The 22361-nt window shown below is 58.3% G+C and overlaps 1 protein-coding gene across 1 annotated transcript; it reads left to right on the top strand.

Moving 5' to 3' along the window:
• Positions 1-6276: 6276 nt before the first annotated feature.
• KRBA1 (KRAB-A domain containing 1) lies at positions 6277-21199 on the top strand. The gene is made up of 17 exons (XM_045865178.2): positions 6277-6409; positions 6814-6933; positions 7614-7760; positions 8389-8544; positions 9425-9556; positions 9793-9966; positions 10947-11102; positions 11760-11978; positions 12448-12621; positions 12978-13151; positions 15024-15176; positions 15793-15975; positions 16857-17033; positions 17127-17258; positions 18145-18246; positions 18702-18863; positions 20280-21199. The coding sequence occupies exons 1-17, from the start codon at positions 6376-6378 to the stop codon at positions 21197-21199; spliced, it is 3315 nt and encodes a 1104-aa protein (XP_045721134.2). The 5' UTR covers positions 6277-6375.
• The last annotated feature ends 1162 nt before the right edge of the window (positions 21200-22361 follow it).

Here is a 22361-nt window from a genome sequence, read left to right as displayed (position 1 = left end):
GTGTAGTTCGCGCCTGCGCCCAGCGGGCCGCCGAGGCTGGGGGTCTCCGGGCGGAAGCCCGACCACCCCTCTGGGAGTGGGGGGCGCCGGGAGGCCGGGGCGTGCTCGGCCTCGCCTTTCCCCCACCGCCCGCGGCCCCAGTCCCGCTTTCTCCCGCGCCGACCTCGGTCGCCGCTGTCGCCGAGGGTCGCGGCACAGTCTGCGGCCGGGTTGCGGGCGCCGCGGGCCGCGCCGGAAGCTGAGAGCGGAGGCTGAGTCCCGGGATGGCGCGCCAGGTGAGGCGAACCGGGAGGACAGACGGACCGACGGACGCCTCGGCCGGTCAACTAGGCGCGGCGTGGTGCGGTCTCGTGGTAGAGGGACAAAGACCCGGGGGTCCGCCAACTTTGGTATCGGGCTGTGCTCGGCCGGGCGGGCCTGGCGCGCAGGATTTCGTGCGGAGAAGTCGAGATCCCTGGACGACCCCGGACCCCCTCCCCGAGCTTCGTTCCCCAGTACCCTGTACGTGGAGCCTGCCTCCACCTTCGGAAACTCTCGTTCCTTTGGGTTACGCATCGCCCTCCCTCGGCGTGGCCTCTCGTAATTGTTAGTTATCCTGGGAGTCGTGGGCATGAATGAAGGCCTCAGGGAAATGAGTAAATCTGATGCTTTTATTCTTGGTAGGATCCTGGACCCTTGGGGGAGGGGGCATGAATCAAGGCCCCAGGTTTTATCTACCTGGTAGGGTGTGTAGATTCTAGAGCTGGAGGAAGAGCCCCCATCTGTCGCAGCCTGGGCAATTCGGGCGAGTAGTGTGCGGGGCTGGGAAGATGCCAGAAAAATATGATGATACCAATGGGGAGTTGTTGCGGTTCCTCAGGGTGGGTGCAGGGAGCCAGTTCTGTCGCTTTCGTGGCGGTGAACTTGGGCCAACCTCAGTCAATTGTAGACTCCGTGGTTTGAAGGTGGGTGGGTATTGGGATAGCGGCCTGGGCATTTTGTGGCCAGATCTAGGCAACCGGAACCAGAACCTCCAGTCATTCATGGCCCACAAGCTCTTGGGAGAAGCCAGGAAAAGTGGTTGTTGTGGGAGCAGGGGCAGCCTTCCTTACGGCTCTGGCTGCGCGCAATGAAGGAGCCCAAGGACACCCTTGCTCGGGTATGCCCGCTGGTCCTGTGCTAGGCTCTCCTCAGGCTGCAGTTCCTCTTCTACAAAATGAGGGGTTTGGACCACCAGTCTTTCAGGTCTGATGTTCCAAGAAGGATGCATCCTCACACTGTGTAGCTTCCCAGAGAAGGTGGCTAGGAGTGGCTTTGGGGGGCAGTAGATAACAGTCAGATGGATAGTTACAGGGAACGCCTCTTGTCCTTCTGTCCCTTGTGATTCCCAAAAGCCCAGGGATGTGTGAGCACAGCCCATAAGTGGGGGGCAGCAGGGTGCAGGCTCCAAACTGGGAACCCAAGGCTGAGGCATGCTGGGAGAATGGGTCTAGGCTGGGAAGGACTGTGGAAAGATGGTCGGGTCCCGTGGGCACAGAAGCTGTGGTTTTCATGTTGGGCTAATGACAGGGTAGAAGGAGTGTTCTAGGAGGACCGGCATGGCAGCAGCGAGTTAGGAGGCTGCACAGTTACAATAGTCCTGGGTCGATCCAGAAAGCTTTTCTCCTGTTGGTTGAGGGAGCGAGGCCTGAGCCACAGAGGAGGTGAAGCAGGGCCCAAGGAGACAATCGGTCCAGATGCAAGCCAGCAGTGTATTTCCCTCCCCTGAGGCAAGCATTGGTGCCTTACGTGTTTCCACACTCATGCTTGCTCACTCACACACGCACTCCTCACTTTTCCTCCACTTTTTCTGGGCAGAGGGAGGCCATTGATTGAACTCTCTGTACTGGCCACAGTCAGGTCCCATTTCCATTTTATAAGAACTTTGTCTTGAAGAATGTGTCTTGAGGCCGAGATGGTGAAAGACCTGGAAACCATCTCTTCCAGATGTCTAAAAGAGTTGGGTATATTTAGCGAGGAGATAAAGAGGCACTGGAAGTCAGAAGTAATATGCGAGGAAGAGCCCATTCTGTGTAGCTGGGGCTTCCGGGCTCTGACCTGCAGGTGGACCAAACAGGTGCAGGGGCCTCTAACACTAATCACAGCGCTTACGACATCCCAGCCTTTGTTCCAGGCACTTTTCCTGTATTAATTCATTTACTCTTCACAACATCCCCATGCTGCAGGTCGTTATGATCCTTATTTTATAAATGAGTTCACCAAGGCCCATGTAGGTTAAGTATTTGGCAAGGTCCCATAGCTGATATGAAGCAAAACAGGGATTGGAATTCTGGCAGCCTGGCTCCTGGCTCCTGAGAGCCAGCCCTAACTCCCACGTGGTGCCTCATCTGTGTGCCCAGGACGGCTGCTGCTTTTTTTTTTTTTTAAAGATTTTATTTATTTATTTGAGAGAGAGAGAGAGAGAATGCACGAGCAGGGGGGAGGGGCACAGGGAGAGGGAGAAGCAGGCTCCCCACTGAGCAAGGAGCCCCGATGCGGGAGTCCATCCCAGGACCTTGGGATCATGACCTGAGCCAAAGGCCGACAGTTAACTGACAAGCCACCCAGGCGCCCCTGTGTCCAGGACTTCTTAAATGCCAGATTGGGCCAGTGATAGGACCAGCTGCTGGGAATGTGGTGAGCCACCCATTACCGAAGGCATTCAAGGAGAAATTGAAGAGACATCCCATTTTGGGTGGAAATTGGCATTAAATGATCCTTGCTCCTTAAAGGTCTAGGCAATTGTCTGATTTCTGGTTCGCAAACGCATGACGTTTGAGAGCTGGCTCCTGGGAAGAAAGAGGGCTGAGTCTGTTTTCAGGTGTCTGTTCCCCAGCATACTTTTCATTTCCAGCAGGGTTGGGCAGGACTCCAGCCTATGACTATCCCCTGCCCTGTGGCTCTAAACTGAGAATGTGTCAGAATCACGGGAGGCTTGAAAACGTAGATTTCTGGGCTTACTCCTGATTTAGTAAATCAAGGACGAGGCAGGGAAATCAGCCCTAATTAAAAGGAACCTGAAGTAAATCGTTTGACCCTAAGAGCGCTTTTGTTTTTTCAGTCATTATGTTGGAAAAAGCTTTTTTTTTTTAAAGATTTTATTTATTTATATGACAGAGAGAGACACAGCGAGAGAGGGAACACAAGCAGGGGGAGTGGGAGAGGGAGAAGCAGGCTTCCCGCCGAGCAGGGAGCCCGACGCAGGGCTCAATCCCAGGACCCCGGGATCATGACCTGAACTGAAGGCAGACGCTTAACGACTAAGCCACCCAGGCGCCCCTGGAAAAAGCTTCTGATGGGAGAAGCTGAAGAGAGAGTATTTTTCACTCAATTTGTTAAACAGAGAACTTGTCTGCTGACATCTCGGGGTAAACTAGCCCCCCCACCCCACAGTGTCACGTGGCTCTGCTGGGCCCTTCTCCCACGTTCCCCGCCCCAGCCAGAGCAATGCCATTTGGACTCTGCCATTCAGCAGCGTCTACAGGAACATTTCTTTGTACTCAAGATCTGCCACTACAAACTTGCCTTTCAAAATACTTTCAAAATAATAATTTTGAAAAATGAGATGTTTGATGCTTGTTTTCTTAAGGTTTACCAAGGTCATTGGTTATTACAGTCATAATTAAGCACAGCAGAAAAAGCACCCAAATCTCAGCTCAGAGGTCCCCGTCCTAAACTTGGCGCTGTGGTGGTCTACCAGCTCCGCTCACTGCTTCCCCACTTGGCACTGTGTGAACCGTCACCCCACACGTGGGGTAACGGTGTCTGACCAGCTGCCTGCAGAGATCCGTTTTGTTAATCGATGAGAGCTCTGAAATGCTCCGAAACAAAGGATCCCGCTTCTGATGTCTGGGTCCCTTGAGAATAGAGCCTGCACGGGACACAGCTCACTTGGCATCCAGCAGGGTGCCCGTAACATGCGAGTGTTCAGGTGAGCCGAGCCGGGGAGAGGCCCATGGGGCCGAGGTAGGCTGAGTGTCTCGCGTACCTGGTGCACGCGCAGGGTAGCTTGTGTCGGGGAAACCTGGTCTGCAGAGGAGCGGCCATGTGCCCTGATCTCCGGCGGTGGCCGTCAGGTGGGAGATGCTCAGGCTGGCTGCAGTTGACATGACCTTCGTCCCATAGAGAGGGCACGGGGAGAGGGTCAGCGGCTAGACCCTACTGTTGGCTGTGTTGTGTCTGTCCAGAATCCAGCAAGAAATGGGGATGTCTCTTTGAGAGATGTTTTTGAGGGTGTCTGAGCGTGTTCCTGAAAGGGAGCCACCGTACTTGGGCTAAGAGGGATGGGGAGGACTTCCAGAAGGTCTGCTGGCTGGCCGAGAGAGCTTGAGAACCTCTGGACCAAAGGCAGTAGGCCGCGGAGAGGCTGCCTCCAGCCGGCTGTGTGGACGGGGTCTCGACCAGTTCAGCAGCACAGTGGAGGGCAGTCGTGACCATACGGTGCCAGCTGTCAGGGGGACGGGCAGAGTGGGGGGCAGATGCCGTTGGTGACAATGCTGATAGTTGGTAGCAGTGATGGTTTTTAAAGTCACTGACTTGAGTTGACGAAACAAGGCAGTAGATTAACTTCTTTATTAGGAGTGTTTTCATTTTATTCAGTCATTTTTCTTACAAATAGTTTAGCATCTGTTTCTACACCAGAAGGACCCTTCCCATATTTTACATTCTGTTTGCTTAATTTGCACAAAGCTAATTTTTGCTGTAATTTTAAATACATGCCTATCAGATGCTGGTAATCTTCTGAGGTCTGATGGCCATTTTAAAGCCCACTTAGTGAGGATTTTTAAAGAAGTTAGGACAGAATGTTTCGTGTATCTTACAAAGCAGGGGATGCCGTCCAAGGGTGATTCCACGTCTCTTCCAAGCCCTTCCCTGCAGAGTAGGCCACAACGTACCAGGCTGCAAGCCCACAGGGGTGCAGAGTGGAGAGGCCCAGGAGGGGGCTGGGGTGGGGGAGTGGGGACAGGGGAAAGAGGCCTACCTGGTGGCCTGGAAGGGCTCCTGCAGAGCATAGTACCCACGTGCTGCACGGGCTTGGTGGTAAATGCCATGGGTCATGGCCATGGGGATCACGGTGGCAGGCCGGGGCCCTGAAGGTCAAGTGAGACTGGGAAAGTGAGGGCAGGCTCAGCCCAGCACGAGCCTGGAGTCTGGCAGAGCAGCCGGGCCAGAGGGTCTGTAGAAGCACTGTGGCCGTAGGATTTGGGGTCTGAAGATCAAGGGCCACCAGTGAGCACGGGTGCATCGACTGCTGTTCTTCATTCCCGGTCGCACGGTCATCTGCCCTGGTATGGGAGGCCTGGCCTCCTTGAGACGTCCCAGGCTGTTTGAAGTGTTCTCTCTTGCTCTCTTTCTTGGGGTGGGGCTGGGAGGAGCCACATAAGCATTTTGCTTGCTTGATTCCTGACTGTTGGGTCATCCCCACTAAAAAGTATGGAGTGTTTTGTTCTTTGTCGTACTTACTATCCGTTTTATCTATGATCTTGTTTAAATGCCGTAGCGATAGGACCTCAGGTCCTTGCACGGTCGAGGCGAAGTTTGCTTATTAACTCCAGTGACTCTCCCATGGTGAATTTAGAGCTGGCTGGGCTTCCCCCTGGAGTTGGCCTTTTCTTAGGCCCAGGCTGAGGGCCACGGACTGTGAGGGCTTCTTGGGGGGGGGGGGGTGCCTGTAACGAAGTACCACAAACTGGCAGGCTTCACCAGCAGGTGGATCCTCTCACTGTGCTGGAGGCGAGGGAACCCCAACCAGGGCGGTAGGGGGCTATGCCCCCTCTGAAGGCTCTAGGGGAGGGGCAGAGGGTGCTCTACTCCTCTACTCCTCTCCTCTAGCCTCCGGTGGTCCCACGTTTCCTTGGCTTGTGGCTGTGTCACTTCATTCTCTGCCTCCATTGTCACTGGGCCTTCTCCTCCCCGTGTGACTATGTGTCTTCTCTTCTTATGAGGACACTGGTCATACCGGGTTAGGGGCCCACCCTACTCCAGTCTGACCTCACCCTAACTACATCTGCAAGGACCCTATTTCCAAATAGGGCCACGTTCATGGGGGACGAGGGTAGGGACTTCAGCATACCTTTTTGTGGACACAGTCCAAACCCCATCTCTGTCCCGTGAGCAGATTCCTGCCACTCCTTCACCTACTCCCATGTGTCAGGCCCCCGCCACACTCTCACTGCTCCCCACTCCCTGGTGTACCCCTGGAGACACAGTGAGGCTGGCAGCGCTGGGAGGGAGCCACCAACTCCCCGGAGATTGTGCCCACAGGTGTCCGTGGCCTTCCAGGACCTGGCCGTGAGGTTCTCCGAGGAGGAGTGGCAGCTGCTGGGGGAAGGGCAGAGGACACTCTACCGCGACGTGATGCGGGAGAACTATGAGACGCTGCGCTCCCTAGGTAAGGAGCCTGCCCCAGCCCCAAGGAAAAGTGAAGGGAGGTGGGATCCAGGACCAGGTAGGTCCTGAGTCACCCTGAGCCCGCCAGGCCTGAGTCTTAACTACAAAATGAACACCGTTTGAGGTGGTGTTCCTAGAGCCTCAGGCTGAGCTGAGGGCCTCGCAGATCTTTTATGCCATTGTTGTTTCCATAGTCTGCACCAGGGTTGTGAGTAACATTCATTTGGGGCACCCCAGAACGGGCAAAACACTGAGCAACCTGGTCTCTGAGCCTCCGGTGGCCCCGCAGTTCTTGGGGTTTGGGTGATCACGTGAACACACATGTAAACAGGTGCATGTGTGATTGTGGTAGGTGGAGGCCAGCTTCCATTCCCAGGGGCTGTCCCTCCCTCTTTTCTTTCACAGGGACAGATGAGCTGCTCCCCCTCTCTGCCTTCCTGTCTCCTACGGAGCCTGGAGGAGCCACGGAAGGCAGGAGCTACGCTGGTGAGGGGCAGGAGCCTCCTAGGGGAGGAGGCCCCCTGGGTGAGTAATTTTGATAGTTGAGGGTCAGGCCCCGTTGGGTGTCCGGGGCCCAGGTGGACTCACTCTAGTCCCTTCCACTATGCGGTCCTCAGCCGCTGGCTTTACTCCTCAGGGAACACTGTGCCCTCAGCCCTTGCCACACTCTATACCCAAATCTCTCTGTGACCTTTCACCCTTTGCCCCCCTGGGCTGTGAACCTGGCACACTGTTGCCTGTTGTATGCCATGCTAGGAAGAAACCTGGGGTTACCCGTGGAGAGCATCCCCTATTGAAGCCTCCTTCCTGCCACTAATGTGCAGGGCCAGCCTGCAGCTTCCGAGGGTGCTGCCACAGGGCTGACCTCAGATGCTGGATATGGCCCACGGGCCCAGCCTGGGTGGGGCCGCAAGGGCAGGGGTGCCAGGAAGGGCAGAGGGCCCGGCCGGTGGGAGGGGTGGGGAGGCTGCCCTCCGTGGCGTTCCCCTGGAGAAGTACCAGGTAATGAGGGACACTACCTAGAGTCCCCAGCCCCTAGTCCCGGCTGTGCCTGGGGCAGATTCTTTTTACTTCCCGGACGTCAGTCTCCCCTGGGCTGCTACCCACGTGGTAGGAGGATGACATGAAACTCTGGTTAGCAGTCGTGTGCAGAAGCGTGAGTGCTGAGCTGAGGGTGTGGGGGTTCACTGCGGCCTCTTCGGCAGGAGGCGCACCCCCGCACAGCCTGCACCTCACTGCCCTGGTGCAGCTGGTCAAGGAGATTCCGGAGTTCCTGTTTGGGGAGGTCAGCCCGGAGAGTGAGAGTGGGAGCGGGGCAGTCAGCCTGGACGGGGAGCGGGGGAGCCCCGAGGGTAAGTCGGACAATATCAAGTTCAAGCTGGGTGCCGTGGGCCTGCCCAGCCCCTGCTAGACCCTAGGTGGAGTGGTCTGGGTCACGAATTCCCTGGTAGCACGTCTGCCCCTGAGAAGGCATGGGTAGTGCGGAGACAGGGCTCCCGGCCTTTCTCATGCTGGTTTCTACCTGTCGCATCGTGCCCTGTGTGGTGGGTGAGGCCAGGTCCTGTTCTGGTGATGAGAAGGAAGCCCTGCCCAGTCTGCATGGCCAGTGGGGCCCAGTCCCCCAGCCTGTGCTCTGCCCACATCCCCAGACTCTTGGTCCTTCCCCCTGCTCTGCTCACCGGGTGCTTTCAGCTCAGACCATACTTCCTCAAGAAGTCTGTCCCCACCAGCCCTGGCCTTTGAGCCTTCTCAGTGGCAAATGACACAGAAAGTGGGGTGGGCAGGATCTTATCAGAACGAGACTGGGGCTATGGATATATGTTTCAGAGCCCGGGAATGACAATGCAGAGGATACTGACATCCGGGTCATTGTCAATGGTACAGGGCAAGGAAGGGCCCGGATGGGACAATGGTGGGGGCATTTTACCCACTGCTGGGCTTAAGTCTAGTTTTGAGTGTCCTCTCCCTCCTCCCCAATAGCAGCTGTGACTGTGGAGACTTGCCCTCTCCAAGGCCTGCTCGGCTGCCTTCCAAACACGCCTACTGGCTGGCCCCACCTGGCCACCACATCTAGCAGCGGCTCATCGTCCAGCAGCCTGCCTGGAGCCGGGGGCCAGGGGAGCCCTGTCACCATCAGTGAGTGCGACCCAGCAGGGGCAGGGCTCTGACCCTGGAGGCAGGGGGACTGGACTCTGTGCCCTCTTCATTATCTCTAGGACTCAGTTTCTCTTATTGCTAAAGCGGGCTCGCTCCCCAGAGAGCAGGACAAGGGCCTCTGTCTGTAGAGCAGAGAGGAAGTGTGATACTCGGTCCCTGAGCAGCTCTCTCCCAGCCCTGCTTGCAGAGTCCTGTGTGATCATGCACAGGGAGTGGAAGGCAGTTTCCAACATGCCGGCCTGTTGGCAAGGGACACCCCTGTGTGCGCCTGACCTGAGTCTCAGACCTTCTCACCAAGGCAGCCCTAAGAGCGGAGGAGGGCAACTAGAATTTCTCTGGGGTCTCATTGTATTTCTAAAAATTCTTGCAAATTTTGCATTTGTTGGAATATCTTTCATTTAAAATATTTTAAATGAATGTGGACTAAAATTGGCTCTCCTGAAAAACAGACCCCATTTTAGGTATCACCTGGCAGATTTGCTTTGGGGGTCCACATGCTCAGATTTGAGAAGCATGAGTACAAGATTGGGCCCTGCGTGTCAAGGCTGCCGGACTCACTTATTGAGCCAAAGTCAGAGGCTGGAGTTGGGGGGTTCCGTGTTATTCAGAGCAAGCAGTCTTGGTGTTTACAATGATACCAGAAGGAAACAGGGAAAGGAGCCCTGCCTTTGCCAGGACGGATTCCTAGGACAAGCCTGCAGGAGCTGACTCTGCCACAAATCCAAGTTTCCAGGACTTGGCTGCCCCCCAGGGATGTGTGGGGGGCTGAGGGGCCTGTCCTCTATGGGGACCAATCTGGGGCAGTTCCTCAGGGCCAGGAGCCAGGGCTAGAAAGACCTTTCTGTCTCTCCTATAACAGAAACTCCTGACAAACCAAGACCTACAGAGAAGGAAGGCCCAGAAGCCCCAGGTGGGGAGCCCAGCCCTCCTACCTATAGCCCCAGCAGGAAGAAGGGCCACGGAAGACAGGAGAGAGGGACCCTGGGGACAGGTGAGAGGCTGGCTCTGCTGAGAGCGGGGTGTGCCCTGGAGCTGAGCGGGGGAGGGAAATGGAGGCATGCTCGGTTCACACAAGCCTGTCAGGTGGCTCTCTCATCTTGGCCCCCTGACAGCCCTACATGGCAGGTATCCCTGTTCACACAGGTGGGAATCTCAGACCTTCTGAGAGTCCCATAGCTGCCATCATCAGGGTGGCCCTGACCTTGGCTGGTCTTGCAGGTGCTGTAGGAATCTCTCCTGGGAGCAGCCCCTTGCAAGGCCTTATCAACTGCCTGAAGGAAATCCTTGTGCCTGGACCCCAGCACCCTGAGGTGTCCCGAGGCTTGCTGCCTCCTGTCCCCGGCCAGGGCACCTCTCAGCTAACCGGAGCAGAGCTGGGGCCCGAGAGCCCACCCTGGGCAGGTGAGTCCCCTGCGGACCTGTCTCCTCAGGCCAAGGTTTCTGAAGCCCCAGAAAAGCTCAAACTGCCTTTCTGTAGCTGTTTCTCTGCAAATACAATGTCTTCCCAAAGGACCATTCCCAACACGGCTGCCCTACTGTCATTGGTGGCCTGTTGCTGGAGCCGGGTGGCTTTTTTAGGAGAATGACATTTGGTCAGCTGGTAGAAGGAAACTCAAAAACAGACTTGGCCTGGATCCTTTTGTTTTTTACTCGTCCTAATACGGGACCTTGAGGAGGAGCTGCCAAGTTATCACTGTGTTGACTCTTAAGTGGGCGCTTAGAGTAGGCGGTGGGGGGGGGCGGCGTGCTGGGGGCAGGAGCTGTGAAGACTATGAGAGCCTCCTGAAGCCTTTGAGCCTTGGTTTCCCCATCTGTGAAAGGGGATCACTGTTCCCATCTTCAGGTACAGTGAGTCTCAGACACAGTAACGTACTTGTGTGTGTGTGTTTGTGAAAAGCTTGGTCCTTAGAAGCTTTGCTTGGGGCCCAGGGAACCACGGGCAGGTAGGAACCTGTCCGCTCGCTTCTTTCCCCCTGGACGTGCCCCACCTTGATGCTGCTCCTTCTCATCTCCCTCCTTCCAGCCGCCTGCTTCAGGGAGGTGTGAAGACAGGTCTTTTTTTTTTTTTTTTTTTTTTTAGAGAGGTGGCGGGGAGAGAGAGGTGGGGGGGAAGGGGCAGAGGGAGGAGGAGAGAGAGTCTTAAGCAGACTCTATGCTGCGCACGGAACCCAACATGGGCTCCATCCCACAACAGCTGTGCCACCCAGGTGCCAAAGACAGGCATTTGTAAACTAAGCCCAAGGAGACAGTGGCCTGTGGGGGTCTAAATGAACTGCAAGAAGACCCACATTTCCAGATTTCTGGCCCTTATCTGGACTGTCTACTTTTTGTTGTTTGTCATGACTGGGCTCAGGGTGAAAATGCGTTCCTCTTTTGTATAGTGAAGACAGAGGCAGCTTCCGGGGCTTGTCCCCTCCAGGGTCTGCTGAACTGTCTGAAGGAGATCCCAGAGGCCCAGCACAGGCATCCTAGCCCCTCGGGAGTAGGGGACCCACCACTACAGGAGGACCCAGGGGCCTGCCAAAGGAATTCTGGAGGTAAAAGCCACTGACTGGGCAGGGAGGGCCCCAGGACAATATCCATTTCCTTTTCCAGCTCCAAGCAGGCCTCCACATTAGGCCCTTAGGCCCTCGCCTCTGTGTGTAGGTCGGAGTTGCCACATGTTAGGTAGGGACCATCCCTGTAAATGGAGTTAGGCCTGTAGGAGGTGCTTCATCAGTCCATGATCACTATCCAGGTTGGCTGTTAGAGTAGCGCTGAAAGTTCCAGAGGGGAGGAATGGAGCATAGGGAGGGGGAGGCCCGAGAACAGAAGATGGCCCGTGGACACCTGGGGCATAATTTTGAATTGGGTGCTCGCATCATGTTCATGTGGGCTTGGGTAGTGTTTCCACACACTGTAGCTCACCAATACTCGGTAGCTTCTCAGACTGCTGAGAAAGTCGAATTGACACAGACTTGCTGGCCTTGGAGGAAAGACCCTGATTTGGTGCCCCCCGAGGAGCCTGATGTGGCGTCCCTCAGTAGAAACCTCTGGAGGCGCCCCAGAGGGCTTGGGCCAAGATGGGAGTGTGAGCTGCTCCATGGGCTAGTGTTTGAGCAGTGACCGCCTTGGAGCCAGAGACTGCTGTGGAGGCCAGGGGTCTTGGGAGCCCTGTCCTGACCCTATAACGGGCTCATGGGGGCTTCCCACAGGGCCCAGACCCCTGCAGACCCCTCCTCCCGGGCCTGGTCCAGGAGCTGGCAGCGTGCCCTCTGTGGTGAAGATGGAGGACGGCTGGGCCCAGAGCCCCCCCGTGCCTGTGTCCTGTCAGCTCCGCAAGTGGACCCACAGCCCCTCTGCCGCCAGCAGCCAGGGGGGCAATGGAGAGACCAGAGGGGCCCGAGTGCCCAGCTGGGGCCCCGTAGCTCAAGGTGAGGCCTGGGGGCATCTCTCAAGTCCTCCAATGGGATTCTCAGCCCCACCAGCAAGGTTCTGCCAGCCCACAGGGGAGGGAGCAGGTCCAGCCCACAGGGGGAGGCCCTGGCCGTCCTTCTCAGGCAGTGACTCCCCTCTCTTCACCTACATCCTCCTTAATCCAAGGGCCTGGGAGCTTTCCATCGTAAGGATTTTAGTTTACAGAGATTTCCTGCCTGTCAGGAAGCTGGTCACTACATACATGTGGGTCTCTCCACCCCACCCCTGGGCTGGGGTACAGATTTGTCATTGCGCTGTAGGAACAAGGAGTGAATCAGAGTCCCCCACAGGGTGTCCTGCCTGGCAGGCCTCCACGCCTGGTGCAGGACTTGTCGCCCCTGCAGAAGGCAGGTTGGGGCAGCCAGCCTAGGGCCGGGCCAGGGGAACGTGCCTGAGATGGTGATAGGGCCATCTCCCCTGTCCCAGCCGGCAGTGCCTCGAGCTCACCCCTGGAAGCCCTGGAGGCCTGTCTGAAGGGCATTCCCCTGAGTGGGTCGTTACCTCCCCAGCCGCCGGCCACCTCTGGATTCCAGAGCCCTCAGCCAGGAGACCCCGGGTCTCCGAGGCCCGAGCTGCAGCCCTGCAGATCACACAGTGAAGGTAGACGGGGCCCATAGTTAGGTGCCCTGCTCCTCATCCTGGGCCTCTGGAGGTGCAGGCCCTTCTGTAGCCCCCTTATTGATGCCTCCCCCTGAAGAGTTCCCGAATGTGGTGGAAGCCCGACTCTTCCTGCCCACTGCCCCCTCTGAGGGCTCTTACTTACTTTCTAGCCCCATGAGACCAACAGTTGGGTTCACGTGGGTTTTTTAACCAGTGCTTGAGCCCCTAACCTAAGGGGAGACCCTTGTGGGAGATCCTTTAGGGTAGGTGTCCTGGTTGCCCACCCCCAGCCCAGGGCCCAGGGGACCTCTTGTCCGGTGGCTTTCTCATGATGTCAGCTGTGCTGTTTCCTGCAGAGGTGACTGGGGGGCCTTTTCTGGCTCTGAGTCTGCAGGGCTGTGTGAGAGGCAGCCCTGCCCTCCCCTCAGGTCCCCACAGCACCCCTCCCAGCTTCTCCTCATCCAGCAGCACCGATGGGGACCTGGATTTCCAGAGCCCTGGGGGCAGCCAGGGGCGTCCGCCTGGAAAAGGTGAGCTGGCAGGCCTGAGGCTGGGGCTCAGTCCTGGGGAAGGATGAGAGGCACCCTGCCTACCGTCATGTCTGACCCAACCGGGGCAGGCTGCCATGGAACTGTCTGGAACAGAGCTGGGGATGTTGAGGCAGGAGCAGACACGGGACTTGTTGCAGGGTGGCGGTGGGGCGGGGCGGGGGGTGGGGGGGTACTTAGCTCCGAAGGGGCAGGATAACAGCTAAGACCCCTTACAAGATAGAAAGAGGTCTCCTTTAGTGTCAACTTTTTCCTTATCCCAGCCACAAAGAAACGCCTATAATATCAAACTGACCTCTGACTTAAGAAAAAATGTCCCGAGGTTCATGTAAAAGCACCTTAAGGAGTGTCTTTGGTGACCTATGTCTCTCCAAGCACCCGCCGCGCCCCCCCGCCTGGTGCAGAGGCGGCCACGGTGAGCTGTCACACCTCTTTGGAATTTTGCAGGACTCTGTAGTGTCCCCTCTTGACCTTTGTCCCCACTTGAATCATCCAGGCGCTCTTGGTCTGCCTTGTCCACAGACACTGGGTTCCCCGTTGGCTCGCCTTTGTATCCTCTTGTCTGCGGAAGGCCTAGAGCTGTCCCAGCACTCTGCCCCCGGCTAGCTGGAGCCCGTGGGGCTCTGGGGCCTCCCAGTGCCCATGGCAGCCTGGATTCCTGCCAGGCTATGGGGGCCCTTTCCTCCCCCAGCGCAGCCAACTTTTCTTTTTAAGTTTTAGTTTTTAATAGGCAATCACAGGGTTTTGTTCAAAAGCTATAAAAGGTTGCGGAGGAGAGATGATGTCTCCCTCCACCCCCCCCAAGCCCCCGCCCTCCCTGAGTCCCCACGTGCGTTCTCTCACCTTTCAAGGGCATTCTCTGCGCGGCCCAGCTGCTGGTTCCCTCACACAGGCAGCAGCATTCTGTAAGCAGCTTTCCACCTTGCCTTTTGTTTTACCATCTACCTCTGGCATCTTCCTGAATTTTGTCTGCGTGTTTCTTGGAGCCTAGCAGCACCCCATCCCTCCTAACCACTGCGCAGTACCCGTCCATAGGGGTTAGCACATGGCTTGTTTGGGCGGCCTCTGTAGGTGCACTTAGCTTTCTAAGGAACCCAAACCACAGGAGAGTTGGTGCTGCCTTTTAGAAGCTTCCAGCCCAGCTCCCCAGCTCTCTCTGTTGCTGTAGAACTCAGGGAAACTGCATTTGGGGTTCTTGTAGTTGCACTTTGCTGTTCCAGCCCCACGCGGCAGCCCAAAGCTCTGATACTCTCTCTCCGTGCCCTGCCTGGCCTGGCGTCAGCAAATGCCTTCCGGAAAGAGCATGGCCACGATGTCAGCTCACGCAGGAAGGGCCTTTCCTTTTTGGACTTTTGTCTCCTTTACTTCCTGCTGCTTCCACAGCTCTGTTACTAGAAATGCAGTATTTGCGGCTTGTCTTTTTTCCCCAAGTTGCGACACTAGTGTTGGCCTTCTCAACCTGCTACATCGTATCTGGAGGTGAAGGCGCCTTTAGCGTTTCCCTCTGCCTAGCGGGGGGAGCCTCAGGGCTGTCTGCGGGCGAGGCAGCATGGTGGCCTCCCTCCCAGGGGTGGAGCAGGGTGTCATGCCTGTGGCTGAACGCCCTTGTCACAGCCCACTGACCAGTTCTGTGTAGATGGCTCAGACAGGCTGGCTTCTTCCAGCGCCAGCCCAAGTGGGCCTGCCCAGAGCCGGGACTGACACGTGTTGGGGACCAGGTGCCTGGCATGACAGGTCCTCTGAGCCTCCTCCGTGGCCCCAGCTGCCCTGGCCACAGGGGTGGAGGCGAGGCTCCCAGGCTTTGCAGAGACTGAGCTCTGACCATCCAAGATTGCAAATGTTGGGTTTTCACAGGAAGCCCAGTGGGAAGCTCCCCGCTCCAGGGCCTGGAGAACTGTCTCAGAGAGATACCTGTGCTCAGGCCACAGTCAGCCTCGTCCTGGTCCTCAGCAGGGGACAGGGGGTCCCAGAGAGTGGAGCCCAAGACTTGGACTGCAGACAAGGAAGGTAAAGTACGGCTGCCCCGGCGTCAGAGAGCAGGGAAGGGCGACTTTCACATGGCCAGCCCCGGCCCTGTCCCCGCACGCAGTTGGCAGGCCCACCTCCAGCCCTGAGGGGAGAAGACGCTGTGGAAATGGCCTGGGCAGAAGCTTGTGTGGGGCCAGGAAGCCAAACAGTGCCGCCAGCCTCTGAGTGGTGGGTGGAGTCAGGGCAGGATACCCAGGGCTGCATCGGGGCCAGGGCTGGAGCCGGGGCTGGGGGGCTGGGACGTGCCAAGCAGGTGGATTGCGAGCCCTGCCGTCTGCTGCTTCGAGTCCAGGCCTGAGCCAGGGCCTTAGCAGCACAGTATATTTCAATCCTGTGTCGGCTTTGAGTACCTTGGTGTCCGGCACATTCTCTGAGCTGTGGGGCCCCAGGACTCCAGGTGGCCGGGTCTGGGGATGAAGAGGTCCTGGAAGATTTGGGCGGCTCCCGGGAACATCTGTAGGCCTAGCGTGTGTCCCATACCTGGAGCGCATGTGCCCAAGAAGCCAACAGTGGCAGAAGCTGTGCTCTGTCTGTTGACTTCCTTGTCTCAGTGCCCCACAGGGCTGACAGGCCTCTTGGCTTCTCATCGAAACAGGGCTGAGAGGCGAGGCCTGTGAGCCAGCTCATCTGGGACAGAGTCCGGGGGAAGCACCCACCAGGAGCTGCCGGCTGGCCAGCCCCCAGGCGCTCACCTCCAGCAGCGTCCCCATCTGCTACCAGCGAGGGCTCAAAGACCATGGGGCCACCAGGCCGGGGCCGTGGAGGTGGCCCCAAGATGGTGAGCTGACGTCTGTCCTGGTGTTCCGTGGCATGTCTTCCCTCCCAATAAAACCTTCCACGAGGGACTAGGTCCCCGCTTCCCTCTCCTCTGCTCCCTCCACCCCAGCGCAGCACCCGGCTGGCGGCTGGGGCTGGGGCAGTGTGCTGGCTGCCCCACGCCTCGGGCTGCGGGCTGGGACGTGTGCTTGGGCGCGTGCTGGGGCGGGTGAGCGTTCCCCAGACTCCTGGCTGCAGTGCTCGAGGTGTGCTGGAAGAAGACCGTAAATGGGTCGCTGAAAGGAAGGGTGGGGGACGGTTTTCAGCGGCCTTGGGGTTTCTCTGGGAGCCGACTGGTTATTTCCTTTATTGTAGTAGTTGCCTGGGGTCACAGTGGGGGTGGGTAACAGGGATGGGGGGATCTCCCTCTGCTCTTGCCACTGCTCATTTGTGCTTACAGCGGTGTTCCTTCCTTGCCCTGCTGGAGTGGGCTGGAAGGGTCTGGCTTATTTGGATAAATGTGGTATTTCTAAATGTTCCCAGCAGAAGAGAACTGGCTCTGGGGGACTTCCTGTGGACAGGACTGAGTCTCTACTCTTGGACCGCTGGTCCCGAGTGAAGCAAGTAGGGGCCGCCTGGCTCTAACACCCGGGGCCTGTCTGGAGCCAGACTGCTGGCGGCTGGTACCAGGGACTTGAGACTTCAGGAAAGTTCCCCACTGGCTTTGCTTCTCCCCACCTTCCTTGGCCAGAGTGGGAGCTGTAGGGTCTCCCAGAGCCTGTGTGGGGCCGTTGGTGGACCTGCAGGGGGACCAGCTCTGCGTGCCTGTGTACTAAGGTAGAGGGTCCTCCTGCCTGCCATCAGGCTGATGGACGGGGTGTTCTTTTGTTGTCATTTGTGCAGGCGCAGCCACAAAGCCCTCCCCACTCCACTGTCTGGAGAACTCTCTGAAGGGGATCTTGCCTGGGAGGCCCCTGCGCTTCGCCTGCTTGGCAGGCCCCAGCCCCAGCCCCAGCCCCAGCCCCAGCTCCAGCTTCAGCAGCTCAGAAGGAGACGAGCTCTGGCAGCTGCTCCCTCAGGGTGAGCTTGCAGGGGACAGAGGAGGCCAGGGAGCCATTCCCTCCCTCGTCCCGGGGTGCAGCCGCTGCCCTGACACCAGCTTTGTGTTGCCAGAGAGGGACCGTCTTCCTGGCTGCAAGGCTCCTGGCCCTCTGTCCCCGTGCCTGGGCAGCGCCCCCACCGGCAGCAGCCCTGGTGAAGGCCCAGGGAGAGCAGAGCCCGCGGACCACTGCAGGCTCAGTGCAGGTGAGCCTGGGGACTCCTGGGAGGGGGCCTGGATTTTCACTTTGCCTGACTCTTGCTGGAAGTTCTCTGCTTTCATCATGCTTGAGTTCCCTGCAGGTTGAGCCAGGTCTGAGAGAGAACGTAGGGCACAGGGCCCCAGCATTGTTCAACAAGTGTGTTGAATTAGAAAGCCGGGCAATGAACCTAATACATATACATGCTCTCTCTCGAACACGTACACGTTGTATGCGCTAATAACGTCTGTATACATATATAGTGTTGTGTTGGTCCCCAGCCTATCAGAGGTGATGCTCTCAGCGAGGGATGCCTGGGGTGCTCTCCCAGCCCATGTTACTCGTAGGGAGCCCCGTGGACATTTACCCCCCCTTGGGGTAAATCCTGTGGTTCTTAGAATCATAGGACGCATGTCAGCAAAAGCCATCAGGGACCCTGGAGGGACAGGATGTATGACCCCAGACCCTGCGGGGCACACCATGGGGTCCCCAGTAGAGAGGTACAGCAAGAGTAATGCACGCGCCCGGGACTCTGCCTTTACTTGGCTCCAGGGGGGTGTCCAGGTTCGGCGGGTTCACTCTTCACTGGGGAGTTTAAAGCATCTGAGCGGGAGTTACGGCACAGGGAGGGGGGAGCGGGGTCGCTCAAGTGGCTAGTTATCTAAATCTCCGTGACACTGGGCCTTCTGAGTAAGGGGCTTTCATGGCTCAGGCAGGGCAGCCTGGTTCCATGTCTGAAGGATTTGCTCATCGCTGTGTCGGGCAGCCGACGGTATGTTTACCCAAGATGGATGTCTTCTGAGAACTTCCAGGTCATCCTGTCAAGAAATGCCTGCCCCCCCCAGGCAGCCTCGCTCCTCAGTCCAGGCCTGACCCGGCGTTTCTCCCCGCAGGAAAAGCAGAAGAGAAGACAGGGGGCAGGTCCCAGTTGCCCTGGAGAGACGTGTACTCAGAAACCCCGGGCCGGCAAGGCCCCCTGGGCAGTGCTGGAGGAGGTAGGGGTGTGGTGAGCAGTTGGGGAAGGGAGCTCCCTCCCAACTCAGTCCTTGGCCCCTGCACTGGCCGGGCTGTACCCGTGTTCCTCCTGTGGGGCACGGCAGAGCGGGCTGGGCACGGGCCAGTTTCCCATGGCCCATAGGGCGCCCCCCTCACCAGGGTGGGGCCTGCAGACCATGGTCCTCTCCATCTGCTTCCTCCGGCCTTCACCTTGTGGGTGAGCCAGAGGCTTCAGCCCTGGCTGTAGAGGACTCCAGAACGAATCCAGTCTGCCCTCCTCACACATGCCCCAGCGGGCCATTCAGCCAGGGTTGGGCTCCCTGACAGGCCAAGTGTATCTGTCTTGCATCCCATTTAACCATTGTTTGAAAGTTCAATTTTTTTAGGCCATGTCCAAATATCCGCATGTCAGAAGGGGTATCCGTGCCCCAGGTGCTCTGTGCTCTTTTTGCAGGGGCAGCTGGGAACCCCTGCCCTGCGCCTCAGCCAGAGAAGAGGCCTGGTCCGGGGCCCTGCCAGCCTCTTGGATCAGCCCCTGGGCCCCTGTCCTGGAAGCCCAGGGTCAGTGAAGAATCCAGGGGTCCAGGGTCTGGAAATGGAAGACCAAGTGTTGCAGGTGAACATGGGGCTTCCCTGTCCCCTCAAGTCATCAGGAGCCCTGTGGGCATGGGGTGGGCAGGGGATAAGTGCCTGCGGTGGCCCCCTACCTGCCTTCCCTTCTGCTCAGCTCCTTCCCGTGGGGCAGGCTGGCCGGAAGCCTGGGGGAGGCTTGTACCTAGCAGCCTTCATAGGGTCATAGGCGGGAAGGGTCTCCCCTCGAATTCCAGATTGCTATTTCATTGTTTTCTCACAGAAATAGCTGTTTTTTTCATAAAAGTACTTTCTAGAGGCGAGCCTACCAGTGTAGATAACACCCAGATTCAAAGTCTGGGGTTTGAGGAGTCTTTCCAGAGAGATGAGGAAACGGGCCCAATAGTGTTGAGCGACCTGGCCAAGGGCATCCGGCGAGACGGGGTTCTGCCTCACACCCGACCCTGAGCAAGCTCCTCCTGTACCTATCAGAGGCTCGCGGAGGGAGCGCGTGGGGCTGGGCTTCCTGGCTCCCCATAGGGCCTGTGCTGAGACCCTCCCCCGAGCACTTGGCTGGGGCCCGTCGCTGGCTCGCCCCTTCCGCCTCTCTGCAGGCACAGCCGTTGTACGAGAGCACCGAGCTGGCCAGAGGTTGCCAGGCCTTAGCTTAGGTCCTTCCTGAAGAAGCTGACCAGGCAGCGTTCTAGCCCATCGGGGGTTCCCACGGTGCTCCACAAGTCACTTCTTTCTGTCTGGAACCTGGAGGTGTTGAAGAGGGGGCAGAGCTGGGCTGGGGTGCAGAGGACTGGGGGAAAGCAGGTCGGCCCCACCAGTCCGGGGCGGTAACCGGGCTTTCTTGTGAGGTTTGTCTGGCATGGAGGCGAGTTCCACGGGGCTTTACGGTGAAGGATTAGGTGATTTTTTAAAAAAGTAATTTAAGATCTAAGATCCTATGACTCTGACCTCAGAATAGGGAGGGTAGAGGTCAGGATGGATGTGCTGAGGAGGCCCCTGCATCACTAGAAGCATCCCTGCCCCTCGCTGCTCTGGCCCTCTTGGGCCCCTCTCCCGGATGCCGTCCACGGCCTTGGCATCTCGCTGTCTGCTGAGCTTTCTCCAGACCCTGCCTACTGATGCAGCAGGGCAGCGTTAGGTGGTCTGGGATGCCATTTGCTCTGGAAAGTGGTCCTTCTCCCAGAAGGTGGGAAGGCCACTCACTGTCCTAGGAAAGCTTGAGACCAGCCCGTGGCTTATCCTGTCCATGAATTTGGGGAGCAGCCAAGAGATGTGCCACCTTTGATGTCGTGAACACTGGCATCCATATTCTCAAGCCTGAGTCACTTCTGTCCCATCTAAAGCCAGGCCTTATTGGGTAGGGAGGATGCTGAAGGGGTCCCCTGGCGGGAGAGAAAGGTTCGGACAGCCCGTGAACTCTCATCCTGTGTGCCTGCTTTGGTTGTAGCCGGGACCCCCGGGAAGCCACTTCCCAGAGGCCTGCCTGAGCCGCCCCCTGCAGCTGCCATCCGCCCGGCTTTGCCGCAGGCGCCCCCCCAGCCGTGCCCCTGCGGAAGCTCCTTGCAGCCCGAGCTCCGCAGCCTTGGCGCCGCCCTCTCGGAGAAGCTGGATCGGCTCGCCGCGGCCCTGGCAGGCCTGTCTCAGGAAGTAGCCACCATGAGGACCCAGGTGGATCGGTTAGGGAGGCGCCCTCGGGGCCCTGGGCCAAAGTGCCAGGCTTCCTGGCTGTGGGCCCCCTCCCGGGGACCTCGCTGGGCCCATGGCCCTGCTCACAGACACCTCCCCTACTGGAGACAGAAGGGCCCCACCAGGCCGAAACCAAAGATCCTGCGTGGTCAGGCGGAAGGCGGCAGGGCTGGTGACGTCTTAGGCCTCTCCTGCCGAAGGTTCCGCCCGGTATCTCAGCTGCCTCCAGATGCCCCCACGGCAGAACCTTCTGGGCCCAACTCCAGCCCTTCCCAGCAGCCGCTCTCAGCACGCAGCTGCCGTGCCGTGGTGCCTGTGCATGCTTCCCTTGGACACACTGGGGGTCACCGGAGTCCCCCCACCCCTTCAGTGCCTACTGCTTTACCCCCGCAGATGGCTTCTGCGGCCAGGGTAGATGCAGAGCCGCAGTTTGCAGCCGCGGTGCCGCCTGGGGCCGGCAGCCAGCCCAAGGATCCAAACAGCCTGATGGCGGGGGGCCAGAGAGCCTTTGAGGAGCAGCTGTGGGGTGGGGAACACAGCGCGCCGAGGTGGGGGGCCCCTAACCACCTTCTTCATCAGCTCAGTCCTGCTGAAGCTGTCCCGAGCCTGGCCACTTCTCCTAGGGGCTGTCCCGCACCCTTACCCTGCTCCAGCCGAAACTTCCCCACTTCCGGGCCGTGAAGGGGCTGGGAGTTCCGCCTTGGCCTGAGCACCCCTGACTCCAGGACGCTTTTCGCTCAGGGAGGCCGCTGTTTGGGGTGCATTTCTCAGCCACGCCTCTGGTCTTCTTGGCTCAGGTTCATTCAGATGCTGCTTCCCTGTCCTGTCCTTCCCCCTGGAACTGTCCTAGCTTGCAGGTGACTGGAGTGCCCGCACGCGTGTGTGCACCACGTTCGCCTGGGCACTCCAGCAGCTGCAGAGGGACCACGAGCACCCGCTTCCTAGCATCTGCCCTTCCTGATCTCAACACTGAGGAGGGCTTGGCCCTTGCTTTCCTGGTAAATCGCGGGCATGGGTTTCACTTGGAGAGAACCCTGCCCCTCGGCTGAAGCTGGATTTGCCCGCGTACAGGAGAAGTGGGGGACTGAGGGAAAGGCCCTCGGCTCCTAGGAAGGGGCCCCACGGGGCCGGGCCAGGGCCGCCGTTGGTTCTCTTAGCAGGACAAGTACCTAGTCGGCTCAGCTGCCTGCCTCTCCACACCCTCGAGAGAACTCCGCAGTGTCCTGGAAGGCTGGGAAGATCAGCTGCAGAACAGAATTCCCAGATGGGTCCTTGGAAGAGCCTCACACGTTATACTGTGAGCACAGACCGCAGACCACAGACTGGGCGGCGTGAACAACACACACTCTCACAGCCTGGAGGCCAGAGTCTGGGGTCAGGGTGGTGGCTAGGCGGGTTCCTACTGACGCAGTGAGGGAGAGTCTGCCCCAGCGCTCCCTCCTGGCTTCTCACTGGTCATCTTCATGGCCACATGGCTTTCTCCCCGAACGCGTGCATCCAGATTCCCCCTTTGTGTAGGGACAGCGTCGGACTGGGCCCGCCCCAGTGCCCTCACTGTGACTTGATCACCTCTTTAAAACCCTGTCTCCAAGTAAGGTCATGTTCTTAGGTACTGGGAGTTAGGACTTCATGGATTTCAAACCATAACACGTGTAAGGGACTGGGTTGGTCTTCTTGAGCTCGTCTTGGGAGGAGAGGCATGACTAAAGTGTCTCCAGGCCAGAAGGACCTGCTCTGGGCCCCACCCCACTCGGTCGTATATTGGGAGTCCTGCCTGTGGCCTACCTGCCTCATGTCCTTCCCCAGGCTCAGATCTTTTCCCCTAGCCTAATGTTCCCCCTTT

Source organism: Mirounga angustirostris, unplaced genomic scaffold (assembly GCF_029215605.1).
Source record: "Mirounga angustirostris isolate CCGP_5_RB_7025 unplaced genomic scaffold, mMirAng1.0.hap1 SCAF_12, whole genome shotgun sequence".
In the NCBI taxonomy this organism is placed as follows: Eukaryota; Metazoa; Chordata; class Mammalia; order Carnivora; family Phocidae; genus Mirounga; species Mirounga angustirostris.
Note: the sequence above shows the minus strand (reverse complement) of the source record. Positions and strands in the feature narration are given on the sequence as shown.

Excerpts from the sequence above, each read along its gene's own strand:
- KRBA1 (XM_045865178.2), top strand. The coding sequence starts at position 6,376 with ATGCGGGAGAACTATGAGACGCTGCGCTCCCTAG. Across the intron at positions 9,967-10,946 it reads CGAGAGCCCACCCTGGGCAG|TGAAGACAGAGGCAGCTTCC; the intron begins GTGAGTCCCCTG and ends TCTTTTGTATAG. Across the intron at positions 17,034-17,126 it reads CTGGCAGCTGCTCCCTCAGG|AGAGGGACCGTCTTCCTGGC; the intron begins GTGAGCTTGCAG and ends TTGTGTTGCCAG.